Source organism: Naegleria lovaniensis (assembly GCF_003324165.1).
Source record: "Naegleria lovaniensis strain ATCC 30569 chromosome Unknown tig025, whole genome shotgun sequence".
NCBI classification, from domain to species: Eukaryota; Heterolobosea; class Eutetramitea; order Acrasida; family Naegleriidae; genus Naegleria; species Naegleria lovaniensis.
The window spans coordinates 453,156-469,078 of NW_025407847.1; the positions used below are offsets into that span (position 1 = coordinate 453,156).

Sequence of the window (15,923 nt, forward strand, 5' to 3'; positions counted from 1 at the left end):
CTTTACAAAAATTGTTCATACTTTGGATCTTGTTAGATTCCAGGAATTGTGAATGGCACTCCTGTTGTTGTTCAAAAACATTTTAAAAACAATTTGAAAGTAAAGACATTGAATAGAATATTTCAAAGTAAATAGGACACATCGAAAAATTCCAACAAACATGCCCCGAGTTTTTGTTACCGTCGGAACTACACGATTTGATGAATTGATCAAGGTCATGAGTCAAGAGTCGGTCATCCAAGCTTTGCATGACCATGGATACTCTCATCTCGTAATGCAAATCGGAACTGGTGAGGAACCAGAAATCAACCATACTTCCATTCCAGCTGGAATGAAGGTTGAATTCTTTGGCAAGAAGGATTCTATTCATGATGATGTACAACAAGCAGATTTGATCATTAGTCATGCTGGCTCTGGTAGTTTATTTGAATCATTAAGAATGGGAAAGAAGATTATTGCTGTTCCGAATGAAAGTCTCATGGGCAATCACCAAACCGAGTTGGCCAACGCACTTGGTCAGGATGGCAATGTTATTTCAGCACGAATTCATAATTTGGAGCAGTTGATTGTCGAACAAGGTGATGAATTATTCACACAAAGACTCCAACAACTAAAACCAATGCAAAAAGCCAATACAAAGGCCTTTGCTGATGTAGTGGATGATGAAATGATGAATTAATCAAATCGCAATTGCCATTGGACGGTTCTCGCGCTGCTGAACAAGAGAGAATTTCATCCATAGTACAGTAATAATAATAATTCCCATTGGTTTTATTATTTAATTATGAAATCACATTGGTGATGTAGAATTTGAAATTGGATGAATACTGATGTGGGGAGTTGACGTTGCTGTTGTTACGGACAATAAAGGTGATGAAGAGAACTACTATTGTAATCTGGCTTGATGGTGAATGAATAGAGCTCTGATCCTAAGTCATATGATAGATGATGGTGATAAAATAATAAATAACTTGATGATGACACCATCCCATTCACCTTCCAATCCACAAATAAATTCTCGAATTATTGTTTCAAAAACTGAGAATAATCATTCTTATGCTTTTCTCTATATTCATTGAGACGTTTCTGGTATCTAGATTCAAATTGATGGATTGGCAAATCAGCATCTTTACGATGTGGGTTGTGTTCATAATAGACCCACAGATTAAAAGCTCTATCATATTCTGCATTATTGGTCGAATTAACTCCGAAATGTGGAGCTCCAAAGTATTCAACAGCACGACGTGAAGTCAAGAAAGCAATGGCTCCAACAAAAATTCCGGTCAGTGGTTGGTATGATCTTTGATAGGAGAAAATACCGGAAGCAACGCCCACTAAAGCAGCAGCTTTCAATGAAAATGATTCCAATCCTCTTTTCTTTTGATGATATTCAGAAAATTCAGGTACTTGTGTACCGAATTGTTCTTCAAGTTTGCGCTTTTGTAAGAACGAAAGGCCTGGTCTTGGCAAGGACATTTTTTTTTTAAAATTATTGTTCGTATTGGCAATGGTATTTCATCATTGAATTATTAATACAATAGTTTTATTTAATGCAGTGTGATTTTGGATGGCAAGTAAGTAGATCAACAAATTCTTGTAAATTCCTCTTCTTTTAAATTGTATACATTTGAGTGGAATGCATTCAATTCATCATCATCAATTGTTTTAGAAGAGAACCAACAAGGATGGATCCTTTTGACAAGCTTGAACAATTTCTTCTCGAGTTAATTTTCCATCTCCATTACTATCTGCAATTTTTAATAAATTCTCAATTCGAGTATTGATAGTTCTTTCAATATCAGGCGAATTGACATTCATGCCCTTAGCTTTGAACATGTTTCTCAAACTATCTCTCATTTCTTCAGCAGTGACAAAACTGAAAATGTGATTGAAAGAAATAAAGTGATGACAAATGAAAATGAGGTTGGATATGTGAATTCACATGAAAAAACTTGAGATCATACTACATACCCATCATTGTCTTCATCGTACATGTCAAATGCCAAATCAATCAATTCATGGAATTGAAGTGGTTGAGTGGTTGGAGCGGTTATGGATTGGAAGAAGAGAAATTCTTTGAACTAGACAAAGAGCATATTTTTAGGAGTGTGTTTGAATCACGTGCCATGTCATTCCATAATGAACAGAACACCAACGTCATTATCATCATTGTGAACATCAAATACATCCCAATGTCAATCACGAGTTCAATTTCAAACGTTTTTTTCAAATCAATCATTCATTGACATTTTTAAATCCACAATCATCATCATCATTGAAACCAAAGATCCATATCCAAACATTCATCACGATGATCAACCAAATTGACATTCACGAGATTGTTCCATCATGAATTTTCAGTTGGAAATATTAAATTCAGAATAATTGAAAATAACTTTAGAATCATGATGACTTACAGTAATGGTACCATCCTTGTTCGCATCCATCGCACGGAACAAGTATTCAACATCGGCATCTGGTGGAGCACTTGGAAGAGCAATTTGAGCAAATTTGGAGAAACCTTCTCTCGTCATGTTTCCATCAGGGAATAATTCATGCCTATTATTGTTGTTGTTGTTATTGTTGTTCACACACGAATTGAAAATATATTGATGAATGGAAATGATCATTTCACAAATGTTGATTGCGACAGTCATTGTTGAACAAGGTTTGAAATTGATTTGGAATGAAAAGATTCATTCACACGTACCAGAATTTGAAATATCTTTGAATGTCCTTTTTGGTGAGACGATTTTTGGTTTGCTCTTGATAGAGCTTCATTTCATCCTTCGTAATGCCGTTGCCCATTTGTTGTGTGTTGCAAGTGTGAGAAAAGACCTGGTTCTATTTTTTTTTATTAATAGTTTGCTTTTTTTCTCGATTTGACAAGTGAATTGTCACAAGTTCAACGCCCCGCTGACAGTTTGTTGTTTAACAAAAGCAAAGAAAGTAATCACATTCAAATACTTAATCTTGTCTATCTGATTGCCTCCCAATTCATTGAACACGATACGATCTGTAATTTCACACAATTGTTTATGATGTGAACCTATTATGCTTCCAAAATGGTATTCCACTGTCGGTACTGTCACTGCAACAAGGGTTGTTTGTAGTTGATGGCTTTTAGTGCACACAAAGTCAAAGTGTGGTACAATGCAACTCCCTTTTTGTGTTAGACCCTCGCCAACTCGCCAACAAACTCGTTGGAGTATTTTGGCTCGGGTTAAACCACTGTGATTCACTCTTAATTTCGAAAACACATGAGTCCGTAGTGATTGTAAATTTGGCGCTAATGGTTAACGATGAGCCTTAAAACACTTAAAAAATGTCTTCAAGTACCCCAACGCGCCCAACAATTGCTTTTCTTTCCCTAGTCGATTCTGAAAGCCTTTCGTCATTAACGATAAGGGAACTAAAAGACATTGCAACAACTTTGAGTGCCGAGAACACAGAAATGCCAAAGACAAGGAAGGAAATTGTTGATTTCATTAGAAAAGTAGCTCCTGTTGGCAATAACTCTAACTCTTACTCTGTGGGTGAGATTATTAACGAATTTAAAAGGGTTGCTGAACTTGAGCAACTTATTTCTGCTTGCTCTTCCATCATCGGGTCGTCATTGTTGGTAGAAAAAATAACCGACTACGAAAATCTGGCTGACGTGGAGTTGGTAGAGGATGTTAATGAAAAAGATGATGAAGATGTGTATGAAAAAGAAAATTATGTTTTAACTCAAGCTTACGGGTTGAAGAAAAGAATACGTGAACTAACTGGCTTTCGTAACAAATCCGACATCACTGAACCTCTACATAAAGTTCGTGTGATGAAACAGTCTGCAACAAACAAGCTTTTAAGAGGTTTAGATAAGGTAATGTTAGAGATAGTAAACAATGTAACGGTGAACAATACACTACAGAATGTCAAGTCCGAATTGCAGACCGTTAAGACAGAGTTACAAAATACAAATACTCAGTTGAAAACCGCTGAGACAAAGTTGCAAATCGCTGAAAGAGAGTTACAAACAAAGAGTGCGGTTCGTTGCCTTAAAGATTGAACTCTGGTGACCTTCATACTCTCAGTCTGAATGACATTGGACCCTATAGGAGTCAAGTCATTAAAAGCGAACTCGATTAATTTTTTGTCTTTGCAATCTTCATTTTTATCCGTGCGTGCGTCAGATCAGACTGTAAAATAGACTACCTCAACATGGTTTTGTTGTTAATGCATTTGAGAGCGTGTTGTTAGAACAAATTATCATTTATTCACATACTCCAAATTACAAGAACCATCCATAGATAGTAATTTGTGAAATTTCACATCTAAAATGACTCATTGAACCTTAATGATTCCTCCTATTTTCCAAACTAGAACCTAAATACACTCCATGATAAAAGGTTTCCATTATTTCTTGATACAATTCGTCACTGTACTCTGAAATAAATCCAGATCTTTTGATTTCTTCTCGAAGTTTCACCATAAATTCATGATCATCTGTAATTTCTTTGGGTGTGTATCGTAGAAGTGTTTTACCTCCAAACTTTGCTGCTTTCAACAAGAATGATTTGTCACAAAATAATTTCCTTGAAATATAATGAAAACAATTGCGATCTCGTCTGACGGCTTCCAACACAATTTCTTCGTCTTTTTTCAATTCATCATCAGCGAATTCAATGGCTTCACACCTTTGTTTTACAGCTGTCAACACAACTTGTCTGTCTTGCTTCATCCCATTTGAAGCATAACACAAAGAATATCCATCGTGAGTAACTGAAGTCAAGACTATTTCTCGATCATTCCTCAACTCTTCTGATGCATATTGAAGAGCATATCCACTTTGATTCACCGCAGCCAACACAACTTGTTTGTCTCCTTTCAAATCTGAAGAAACATATTCTAATGCCCAACCATCTTGTTGAACAGCAATTAATGCAATTTCTTTGTCATTTCTCAAATCATCTGATGCATATTTCAACGAACGACCATGATTTCTGACTGCACTCAAAACAATTTCTCGATCACTTTTGAGTTCACTTGACACAAATTCAAGTAACAATCCAAATTCTTGAATGATCTTCATCATGATTTCTTTCGATGAATAATCAAAAGAGCATGAGGTTTCAAACTCTTCTGGAAATATTAATTTGAGAGCTTGTAACATGAAATCATGATTTTTAAGTAACTTGTGGGAAACATATTGAAGTGCCTTCTTATCTTGTTTGATTGCTTCCAATGCAACTGTTCGGTACCAATTCGAATTTCTTAAGCTGGCATATTTAACAAATTGCAATGCAGTTCCATTTTGTTGGACGGCAGTCAACACAACCTCCCTGTCATGATGAAATTTAGAAGCCCACAAAAGAGCCATTCCATTCTGCCTCACCACTTCCAACACAAACTCCTTGTCTCCTTGAAGCTTTTTTGGAGCAGTTTTAAATGCAAAAACATCTGTTTTTATGGCTGTCAATATCACTTCTTTATCATCACAGCGATAATATGCATACTGTAACCTGAACCCATTGTATTGAGCTGCTTTCAAAACAAAATCTCGATCTCGTTTTAATTGTGTAGATGCAAATTCCAATCCACATTCATACTTTTTAATATGATTCAACACAAATTCAGGATCGTTCATAAATTCGACTGGAAAGAATTGTTTGTATTTTAATTCTCGATTCAAAAGCCATTTCTTCTTTCCCAATTGTTGCAATGAGAATTTCTTGTTCAACATTATTTCCACATTCAAAGGCTGATCATCATGAGAATTTCTATGATAATAATCTTGGAGAATGATCCGAACACTTCCCGTACGTATCTTGCATTTACATCGATGCAACGTGTGCTTTGCGTCATATTTGGACATTTTTTTTTATCAATCCACGCCTTGGTCGAACATGAACTTGAACTGTATATTACCATGAATTCTTTACAATAGATGGTGGGTAACCTTGAGCAGCTGTTGTTGGATGAAGTGGAGATTCATATAAATCCACACATCAGTGATGACTAAGGAATTAATTAATAATGTGTGCATTGGAGACTTTGTGTACAACCAACGATGAAGAGAACTTTGCTCATTGAGTTCCAAGTAGCGGTGGTATTTGTAGGGGTTTGAAAATATCTTGTTAAATACGGTTTATTTGTCTCTCCTGTAACTACGATATTCCTATAAACAATGATTTGACTTTATTGTGTTCAAGGTTGAATAAGTTTTTAAAGGAGCTGCTGGTTCACCTCGAATATGTTGTTTGATCATGTTTGCACATTTTTAAACAATTAATCCACTAATTCTCTTCTACAGGTGAAATGTCACAGTGTGTAGGTTCTTTTATATTGAATACTTTACATATAAACCGTCTGCAATACACACTGATTCCCTTGTTTTTTCATGATTTCGCCATTGAATTTTCACTTTTTAATATACAAAGTCATCTCAAGAAAGTCAAATGATAAAACAAACGTGTTTCAACTCATGACATCTTAATCATTCCTCTTGACCAAAATAGAACCTAAATACACTCCATAATAAAAATGTTCCATTCTTTCTTGATACAATTCAGCACTGTACTCGGAAACAAATCCAGAGCGTTTGATTTCATCTGTTAATTTCACCATAAATTCATCATCATTGGTAATTTCTGTTGGTATCAAAGACAAAAGGGAATGACCGACAATTTTTGCAATTTTCAACAAGAATTGACGGTCACTCAATAAATATTTAGAAGTTTGTTGTACAAGTGTTGCATCTTGTTGAATGACTTCGAACAAAATTTCTGGATCACTTTTCAATTCGTCATGTATACACCTTAAGGCTCTTCCTTGTTGTTTTACAGCTGTCAAAACAACTTGTCTGTCTTTCTTCATCTCATTGGAAGCAAAACATAATGAAAATCCTTTTTGAGTTACTGCAGTCAAGACTACTTCTCGATCATTCTTCAACTCTTCTGATGCATATTTAAGAGCATTTCCATTTTGATTTACAGCAGCGAACACAACTTGTTTGTCTCCCCTCAAATCTGAAGAGACAAATTGTAATGCCCAACTATCCTGTTGAACAGCAAGTAATGCAATTTCCTTGTCATTTCTCAAATCATCTGATGCAAATTCCAATGAAGGACCATCTTGTTGAACAGCGAGTAATGCAATTTCCTTGTCATTCTTTAAATTATTCGATGCAAATTCCAATGAACGACCGTGATTTCTGACTGCACTCAAAACAATTTCTCGATCACATTTGAGTTCATTCGACACAAATTCAAGTAAAAATCCAAATTCTTGAATGATCTTCATCATGATTTCTTTCGATGAATAATCAAAAGAGACTGAGGTTTCAAACTCTTCTGGAAATATTAATTTGAGAACTTGTAACATGAAATCACGATCTTGAAGTAAATCTTTGGGTACATATCGAAGTGCCTTCTTATCTTGTTTGATTGCTTCCAATGCAACGATTCTATACCAATCCGAATTGCTTGAATTGTCATATTTAACAAATTGCAACGCAGTTCCATTTTGTTGGACGGCAGCCAACACAACTTCTTGGTCTTTGCGAAAAATAGAGGCCCATGAAAGAGCCATTCCATTTTGTCTCACACCTTTCAAAACAAATTCCTTGTCAGACCGAAGTTCTATTGAAGCATGTCCAAATAAAACACCATCTTCCTTGGTGGCAGCCAATATCACTTCTTTTTCGTGGCGAAAAATATGTGCCTCTGCAACTCGTATCTCTGAACCTTTTTGTTGAACCACTTTCAACACAAATTCTCGATCTTGTTTTAATTGTGTGGATGCAAGTTTCAATCCATATCCATACTTTTTAATGTGATTCAATACAAATTCAGGATCATTCATAAACTCAACAGGAAAGAAATTTTCATATTTCAATTCCCGATTCAAAAGCCATTTCTTCTTTCCCAATTGTTGCCATGTGAATTTCTTTTTCAACACTGCTTGCATGTTCAAAAGTTGATCCTGGGTGGGATTATGATCAAAATCGACGAGAAGAATTCGAACACCTGTCGTTTGTGTCATCATGTCATCGTGTTGGGCCATTTTTTTGTGAGAAATGGTACTTGTGGAATCAACGGACGATAGACCATTTGACACTCTCATTTCCACACAATGATCATAATTACAACAACCTTTCTACGAGCGTCATAAAAATTGCAGAATGAAGAAAAAAGATTTAGGAAAGCTTTTTGCTAATAGCATTTTTTCGACAAACAATGACGATTTGATAAGCAGAATCCAAAAACCTTCTCTATATTCACAAACAATGGCGTCACAATTACTGGAAGAGATTTACCTACTGATACTGAGAATTATGAACTAGTTCAACCAATATTGAAAATAGGAGACGTTTGCATGATTGCATTCAATTGAGGACAATAGTGATCTCTCAGTGTATGTTGTTTGCAAGAAAAACGACAACAATGTAACGTAGATAATCATCAATATTCCATCTTGGTAAAATAATGAATGTGAAGAAAATGCGTTCATGTAACTAAGGTCACCAATTGTGATCATTCGGAATATTGGGAACACAATAAAGTGTTGAACGCAACAACATGTGGTCGATGTTGCCACAAGTCACTTGTTGTGAATAAGGTTTGAATAATAACTTGCATGTGTTTCAAGCAACAATAAATCTATCAGTTACTGGAATAAAAAAATTTCGGGATTGTTTGGTGGTTGTTGTTGCTGGAGTTGCTGCAATTAAGCAATATTTTAGCAACCTTAAAAACCCATTAGTTTTCCTCCAATTAATTCCAAACTCTTGCTGTTTACAATATCGAAACACTATAAATCTCGATTGCCAAACCTGTTAGTTTCCTTTAATTGAATCCAAACTGTTATGTAAAGGAAATGACGTTCAACTCATGACATCTTATTCATTCCTCATGTCCAAACTAGAACCTGAATACACTCCATAATAAAAGGTTTCCATTCTTTCTTGATACAATTCATCACTGTACTCGGATACAGATCCATAACTTTTGATTTCATCTGTTAATGTCACCATAAATTCATCATCATTGATAACTTCTGTTGGTATCAAAGACAAAAGAGGATGACCAACAAACTTTGCAATTTTCAACAAGAATTGACGGTCACTCAATAAATCCTTACAATGTTTTTGTAAATCTTTAACATCTAATTGGCTGACTTCTAACCAAATTTCTGGATCACTTTTCAATTCATAATCTGCAAACACGATGGCTCTTCCGTATTGTTTAACAGCTGTCAAAACCACTTGTCTGTCTTTCTTCATCTTATCGGAAGCAAATATCAATGCATCCCCATTTTGAGCTACTGCAGTCAAGACAACTTCTCGATCATTCTCCAACTCCTCTGGTACAAATTGAAGAGCAATCCCATTTTGATTCACAGCAGCCAACACTACCTGTTTGTCTCTCCTCAATTCTGTTGACGCGTAATTCAACGCCCAACCATCTTGTTGAACAGCGAGTAATGCAATTTCCTTGTCATTCTTTAAATTATTCGATGCAAATTCCAATGAACGACCATGATTTCTGACTGCACTCAAAACAATTTCTCGATCACATTTGAGTTCATTCGACACAAATTCAAGTAAAAATCCAAATTCTTGAATAATCTTCATCATGATTTCTTTCGATGAATAATCAAAAGAGAATGAGGTTTCAAACTCTTCTGGAAATATTAATTTGAGAGCTTGTAACATGAAATCATGTCTTTGAAGGAAATCTTCTGAAACATATCGAAGTGCCTTCTTATCTTGTTTGATAGCTTCCAATGCAACTGTTTGGTACCACTTGGAATATCTTAAGCTGGGTACATATCGAACTGCTTTAAGCAACTTGTGGGAAACATAGTGAAGTGTCTTCTTATCTAGTTTGAATGCTTCCAATGCAGCTGGCTTGTACCAATATGAATTGCTTGAATTGTTATATCTGATATATTTCAATGCAGTTCCTTTTTGTTTGACGGTGGCGAGAGCAACTTGTTTGTAATTGCGACATTGATACCCCCAAAAAATAGCCTTTCCGTTCTGTTTCACAACTTTTAACACATATTCCTTGTCAGAGCGAAGTGCTTTCGAAGTACAACTAAATGACCTATAATTTTCCTTTGCGGCAGCCAATACCACTTCTTTATCATTGCGAATTGGCTCGTCTGCAAATCGTAACTCCAAACCATTGTGTTGAACCACTTTCAAAACAAAATCTCGATCTTTTTTAAGTTGCGTGGATGCAAATTTCAATCCATATCCATACTTTTTGATATGATTCAATACAAATTCAGGATCATTCATAAACTCAACAGGAAAGAAATTTTCATATTTCAATTCTCGATTCGAAAACCATTTCTTCTTTCCCAATAGTTGCCAAGAGAAATTCTTTTTCAACAATACTTGCATGTTCGAAGGTAGATCTTGGGTGGGAATATGATCAAAATCAACTTGATAAAAATCAACAAGAAGGATTCGAACACCTGTCGTTTGTGTCATCATGTCATCGTGTTGAGACATTTTTTTGTGCGAACTGGTACTTGTGGAATCAACGGGCGACTTTAAGCAGTTCTATTGGAAACTCTCATTTCCACACAACGATCATTATTACAACAACCTTTCTACGAGCGTCATAAATGAAGTTTTGGAGGTGAAATTATCTTCCCAAAAGAATTTTCATTTATCAAATGCAAATGAATTGAATCTTGAGCATTCATGGCGTATGATCCGACCAGGTCAGTGCCACTATTTCGACTTTTCCCTTTCACCTTCAGCTAACAACCACTCATGGTCTCAATAGGTGACATTTTACAATCGTCGTAAACTACAACCACAAGCTTGTTTGGAGAAACAGAGTGATGATTTGTAACACATTATCAATGTACCTCTCTTTGGTATCGCATTACTACTTTAAATCTCGATTGCCAAACCTGTTAGTTTACTTAAATTGAATCCCAACTCTTGTTATTTACATGAAATATCTTTCAACTCATGACATCTTAATCATTCCTCATGTCCAAACTAGACCCCAAATACACTCCATGATAAAAGGTTTCCATTCTTTCTTGATACAATTCATCACTGTACTCGGATACAGATCCAGAGCGTTTGATTTCATCTGTTAATTTCACCATAAATTCATCATCATTGATAACTTCTGTTGGTATCAAAGACAAAAGGGAATGACCGACAATTTTTGCAATTTTCAACAAGAATTGACGGTCACTCAATAAATATTTAGAAGTTTTGTGTATATGGTTTGTATCTCGTTGAATGGCTTCGAACCAAATTTCTGGGTCATTTTTCAATTCATCATCTGCGAATTCGATGCCACTTCCGTATCGTTTTACAGCTGTCAAAACAACTTGCCTGTCTTTCTTCATCTCATTGGAAGCATGACTCAACACAGATCCATCTTGAGCTACTGCAGTCAAGACTACTTCTCGATCATTCTTCAACTCTTTGGATGCAAAAAGAAGAGCACTTCCATTTTGATTTACAGCAGCGAACACAACCTGTTTGTCTCCCCTCAATTCTGTTGACGCGTGTTTCAACGCCCAACCATCTTGTTGAACAGCGAGTAATGCAATTTCTTTGTCATTCTTTAAATTATTCGATGCAAATTCCAATGAACGACCATGATTTCTGACTGCACTCAAAACAATTTCTTTGTCATTCTTTAAATTATTCGATGCAAATTCCAATGAAGGACCGTGATTTCTGACTGCACTCAAAACAATTTCTCGATCACATTTGAGTTCATTCGACACAAATTCAAGTAAAAATCCAAATTCTTGAATGATCTTCATCATGATTTCTTTCGATGAATAATCAAAAGAGCATGGGGTTTCAAACTCTTCTGGAAATATTAATTTGAGAGCTTGAAGCATGAAATCATGATCTTGAAGTAAATCTTTGGATACACATTGAAGTGCCTTCTTATCTTGTTTGATTGCTTCCAATGCAACGATTTTATACCAATTCGAATCGCTTGAATTGTCATATTCGACAAATTGCAACGCTGTTCCATTTTGCTGGACGGCAGCCAACACAACTTCTTGGTCATTGCGAAAATTTTTGGCCCATGAAAGAGCCATTCCATTCAGTCTCACAACTTGCAACACAAAATCCTTGTCAAAACGATGTTCTATTGAAGCAAGTTCAAATAATTCACCGATTTCCTTTGCGACAGCCAATACCACTTCTTTATCATTGCGAATTGGCTCGTCTGCATATAGTAACTCCAAACCATTGTGTTGAACCACTTTCAAAACAAATTCTCGATCTTTTTTTAATTGTGTAAATTCCAATCCAAATCCATACTTTTTAATGTGATTCAATACAAATTCAGGATCATTGATAAACTCCACAGGAAAGAAATTTTCATATTTCAATTCCCGATTCAAAAGCCATTTCTTCTTTCCCAATTGTTGTAATGAGAATTTCTTTTTCAACAATACATGAGGTTGATTGTGGGTGGGAATATGATCAAAATCCACTAAACGGATTCGAACACTTGTTGTCGTTTGTGTCATCATTTCATCTTGTTGGGACATTTTTTTGTGAGAGACAAGCAGAACTTGTGTGCTCTCTTTACATATTCGTTTAAACGGTGTGACACCTTTTACTTCCAAAAGATGTCTATTCTCATTTCGATTCAGAATGTCAGTTATCGACAAATATGGCATACCCTCTGAAATGGTCATGTGAAATCACATTCTTGCGAGTCAATATTCTCTCTTTTGAAAAAAAAACAATGCCTCTCTCTCATCGGTACCACTCCATCATCACACACCACTACGATCCACTCTCAACTCGAGAATCTGATGATCTTGACAACGATGAAAATGATGCCATTTCACATTCATCATCATCATTATCAACATTATCAACAACCACACATTTACATCCTCCAATGAATTCATTATTGAATCGATTGAATTCGATCCACAATAGTTGTTCGACTGTTGACGACCATCATGACACCAACAACAACAACAACCATCATTCCACGAACGTCATCAACCATGAACTTTTAGATGTGAAATTATCTTCCAGAAAGAATGTTCACATCTCGGAAAGGAATCAAGATCATTCATTCATTGATGTTGAGCCAACTACTTCTTCGACTTCGACTTTTCCCATGTTCCAACCTTACAACAACAACAACCACTCATATTCTAGTCATAGAAAGACATTTTCCAATCTTCGTCGTTGTACTAGACAACAACAATTAACATCATTATTCACAAGTGCTTGTTCTTGTTTTCAAAAAGTATTTAATTTTCAAAATCCAACCACACCTGTCATTCTCGTGTCAAGTCTTTTCATACTCATTGCCTTCCTATTCATAGGTTTAGGACTCGTTGTTTTATTGAGTGTGAGTGGATGGATGGATTTGAGTGGACAAGCACATCAATGGCAACCTCCAGAATATTTACTTGAATGGAAAAATCAATCTTTTCATCATACTCGTGAACATCGAATGAAATATATTCATGTGGTCAAGGAATGGCCACAGGAAGCTCTCGCTTTTAAAGAATGGTTAAGGCAACATTGGAAGCTTGTTTTGGAAACTCCCCAATATGGAAAATTGAATGAATCTCAATTGGATTTGATCGTGTTTCGAATGGATGATTCAAGTTTTTGGAGACCTGTGGAATTGAATTCTGAAATGATTTCAAAAGCTCTTGAACAAGTTCAAATGAATTTACCAAGTCCCATGACTTTTCGAATTCATGTCGTTGATGCTTCGACTTCAGAAATTCATATTGGACAAACTCTAACGCGATTATTGGAATCGTATGAAAATTCATGGTTGATGGTCATTACTCATGATGATATTCCATTGTTTATTCCTTCGATTTTATATCCATTGAATCATCTCATTTCACATCAAGTGTTAAATTTAATCATGTATCATCGATATCAAGTCGAGTCCATGTCTCAAACGACTATTCCTAAAACATTTCAGGAACGATTTGAAATGAGTACAAATTTTTGGTTTGAACTCATTGAAAATGATATATATGAATTGGACAGAGTTTTCACACATACGGTACGATTGGAACAATATTCTGAACAAGTTCGTAGTTTGATTTCTCCTTCATTGAATGCGCAGTCGTATCGACAAATTATGGAATTATTGGGTCATGACATGTTAAATGCTGAAGGAAAATGCACGGTAATGGCTTTGACATTACCAAAAAAGGTAAATGAGGAAAAACATGCTTCCATGAGCGAGGATTATGCAAAATTCTTACAACGACATAAGGGAATATTTTCATCATTGGTACCTCTTTTTATTACCAATGATCGAAACATGTATTTTCGAGGAGATTTAATTTTTAAAAAAGTTATTTATTTGGAAAATTCAGAATTTATGGACCTCATTGCAAAATATTATTGTTATCAATATTATAGAACTCCAAAACATGAGAGAGAAGATCAACATTCCATGGTCAATATCGACGTCGATAAAGGAATAACCACGATTGAAATCGATGGAGTGAAACACATGCATGAACTCTACACGTATCGACACTCGAAGAAATCCACAAAAATCATTCATTTAGCCATTCAGATTGGAAACCGAGGTCATTCACGACATTTAGAATCCTATGCTATGCAATTAGCTCGCTATCTCTCAGAAATTTCCACTTCTTTCCAAGTCACAGTCATGTATTGCAGTAGAAAAAAAGATTCTAAAACTTTTCGATATTTACAAACATTTTCACATCAAGTACATCGAGTCGAACAGATTCATTCGAAACAAGAATATGAAAGAATTCTCAAAGAAGAATCCATTTCCATGGTTCATGCATTTGATTCTCTATATGGAATTAAGAGTTGTCATGACATGAAGATTCCATTCATTCAAACTCTGGAATCTCCTTATCGATGGCTTGTTTCCAATCAGAAGAAGAAGAAATCTAAAGACTTTTTACAGAAAATGGACACACTCACTTCCATGCATGTGGCCATGTCCACCGATGTTGCTCAATTCTCAGATTTGGAGTTGGGAATGGATGTTTCAAAAATGTTGGTGTTGCGTCGGGGACTCGATCCTCAGTCTCTCGAAAATTGTCAACGATTTTTACATTATTTACCCACACAGAAACGACATGTTTGGAATCAATATGTGGAACCCTTAACGAAACGAATGGTCACGGAACAAGATGTGGTACTGACTCAATTAGATACGAATATAACACCTGAATCTGGACATCATTTATCGATTGTGGCTTTGTATGAATTGAAAAAGAGATTTCACGATCAATTTATCATGGATATTCATCCAGTCTTGTTATTGGTTGGAGAATTTAAAGATTTCAAATGGCGTTCACATTTAAAACAATTAGTGACAGAATATGGTCTTTCGAATGAGGTCTTTTTCTTAGAGGATCGAGCGAATATTCAAAAATTGTATTGTCACCTATTCTTGATGAGCGATGTCATGTTGCATCCAGCCCTATTCGAAGGATGGTCCTCTCTGGTTGCTGAAAGTGTGTACATGAAGATGGATTTAGTATCGACGGTCGCGGGAGGTTCCTTAGAAATTGTTTCACAATTTAAGGATTTAACCACCATTGAAAAATTTGTCGATCCACCCTCCACCATTTTTGAGATATCGGCTGATAACAGCGTACAACTCAATCTTGAAAAAGTGTATCCAGAATTTTGTAAACATTATGCAGAGACAATTCATGAAGTGATCTCGACACGGAGGGCTCTTGGTCCAATGACATCGTTTGATGATCGCAGAGGTGAAGACATGTTTGTGGCTCATTCGCATCGAGGATATAAGAGATTGTATGAAATGATTGACATGTTTGGAATTTCAGAAACAAACATTCCATGGTTGATTAGGCATGCCTTTCGAAGAGGATATCAATAAGGATGATTAATGTGTAAATTGAGATTGTTGTGTTATTAAGCC

The 15,923-nt window shown here is 35.7% G+C and overlaps 9 protein-coding genes across 9 annotated transcripts; 3 read left to right on the top strand and 6 right to left on the bottom strand.

The window, feature by feature from the left end:
- Positions 1–160: 160 nt before the first annotated feature.
- Positions 161–679, top strand: C9374_005852 (uncharacterized protein; the record flags this gene model as incomplete). Its single annotated transcript, XM_044695648.1, has 1 exon — positions 161–679. The coding sequence occupies one exon, from the start codon at positions 161–163 to the stop codon at positions 677–679; it is 519 nt and encodes a 172-aa protein (XP_044547739.1).
- A 344-nt stretch (positions 680–1,023) lies between these two features.
- C9374_005853 (uncharacterized protein) lies at positions 1,024–1,476 on the bottom strand (the record flags this gene model as incomplete). Its single annotated transcript, XM_044695649.1, has 1 exon — positions 1,024–1,476. One exon carries the CDS (start codon positions 1,474–1,476, stop codon positions 1,024–1,026), a length of 453 nt encoding a protein of 150 aa, XP_044547740.1.
- A 189-nt stretch (positions 1,477–1,665) lies between these two features.
- Positions 1,666–2,808, bottom strand: C9374_005854 (uncharacterized protein; the record flags this gene model as incomplete). The annotated part of the gene is made up of 4 exons (XM_044695650.1): positions 1,666–1,876; positions 1,972–2,081; positions 2,418–2,559; positions 2,711–2,808. 4 exons carry the CDS (start codon positions 2,806–2,808, stop codon positions 1,666–1,668), a joined length of 561 nt encoding a protein of 186 aa, XP_044547741.1.
- A 517-nt stretch (positions 2,809–3,325) lies between these two features.
- C9374_005855 (uncharacterized protein) lies at positions 3,326–4,051 on the top strand (the record flags this gene model as incomplete). The annotated part of the gene is made up of 1 exon (XM_044695651.1): positions 3,326–4,051. The coding sequence occupies one exon, from the start codon at positions 3,326–3,328 to the stop codon at positions 4,049–4,051; it is 726 nt and encodes a 241-aa protein (XP_044547742.1).
- A 285-nt stretch (positions 4,052–4,336) lies between these two features.
- Positions 4,337–5,857, bottom strand: C9374_005856 (uncharacterized protein; the record flags this gene model as incomplete). Its single annotated transcript, XM_044695652.1, has 1 exon — positions 4,337–5,857. The coding sequence occupies one exon, from the start codon at positions 5,855–5,857 to the stop codon at positions 4,337–4,339; it is 1,521 nt and encodes a 506-aa protein (XP_044547743.1).
- A 617-nt stretch (positions 5,858–6,474) lies between these two features.
- On the bottom strand, positions 6,475–8,046 carry C9374_005857 (uncharacterized protein; the record flags this gene model as incomplete). The annotated part of the gene is made up of 1 exon (XM_044695653.1): positions 6,475–8,046. The coding sequence occupies one exon, from the start codon at positions 8,044–8,046 to the stop codon at positions 6,475–6,477; it is 1,572 nt and encodes a 523-aa protein (XP_044547744.1).
- An 835-nt stretch (positions 8,047–8,881) lies between these two features.
- On the bottom strand, positions 8,882–10,504 carry C9374_005858 (uncharacterized protein; the record flags this gene model as incomplete). Its single annotated transcript, XM_044695654.1, has 1 exon — positions 8,882–10,504. One exon carries the CDS (start codon positions 10,502–10,504, stop codon positions 8,882–8,884), a length of 1,623 nt encoding a protein of 540 aa, XP_044547745.1.
- A 479-nt stretch (positions 10,505–10,983) lies between these two features.
- Positions 10,984–12,540, bottom strand: C9374_005859 (uncharacterized protein; the record flags this gene model as incomplete). The annotated part of the gene is made up of 1 exon (XM_044695655.1): positions 10,984–12,540. The coding sequence occupies one exon, from the start codon at positions 12,538–12,540 to the stop codon at positions 10,984–10,986; it is 1,557 nt and encodes a 518-aa protein (XP_044547746.1).
- Positions 12,541–12,740: 200 nt separating this feature from the next.
- Positions 12,741–15,881, top strand: C9374_005860 (uncharacterized protein; the record flags this gene model as incomplete). The annotated part of the gene is made up of 1 exon (XM_044695657.1): positions 12,741–15,881. One exon carries the CDS (start codon positions 12,741–12,743, stop codon positions 15,879–15,881), a length of 3,141 nt encoding a protein of 1,046 aa, XP_044547747.1.
- Positions 15,882–15,923: the final 42 nt, after the last annotated feature.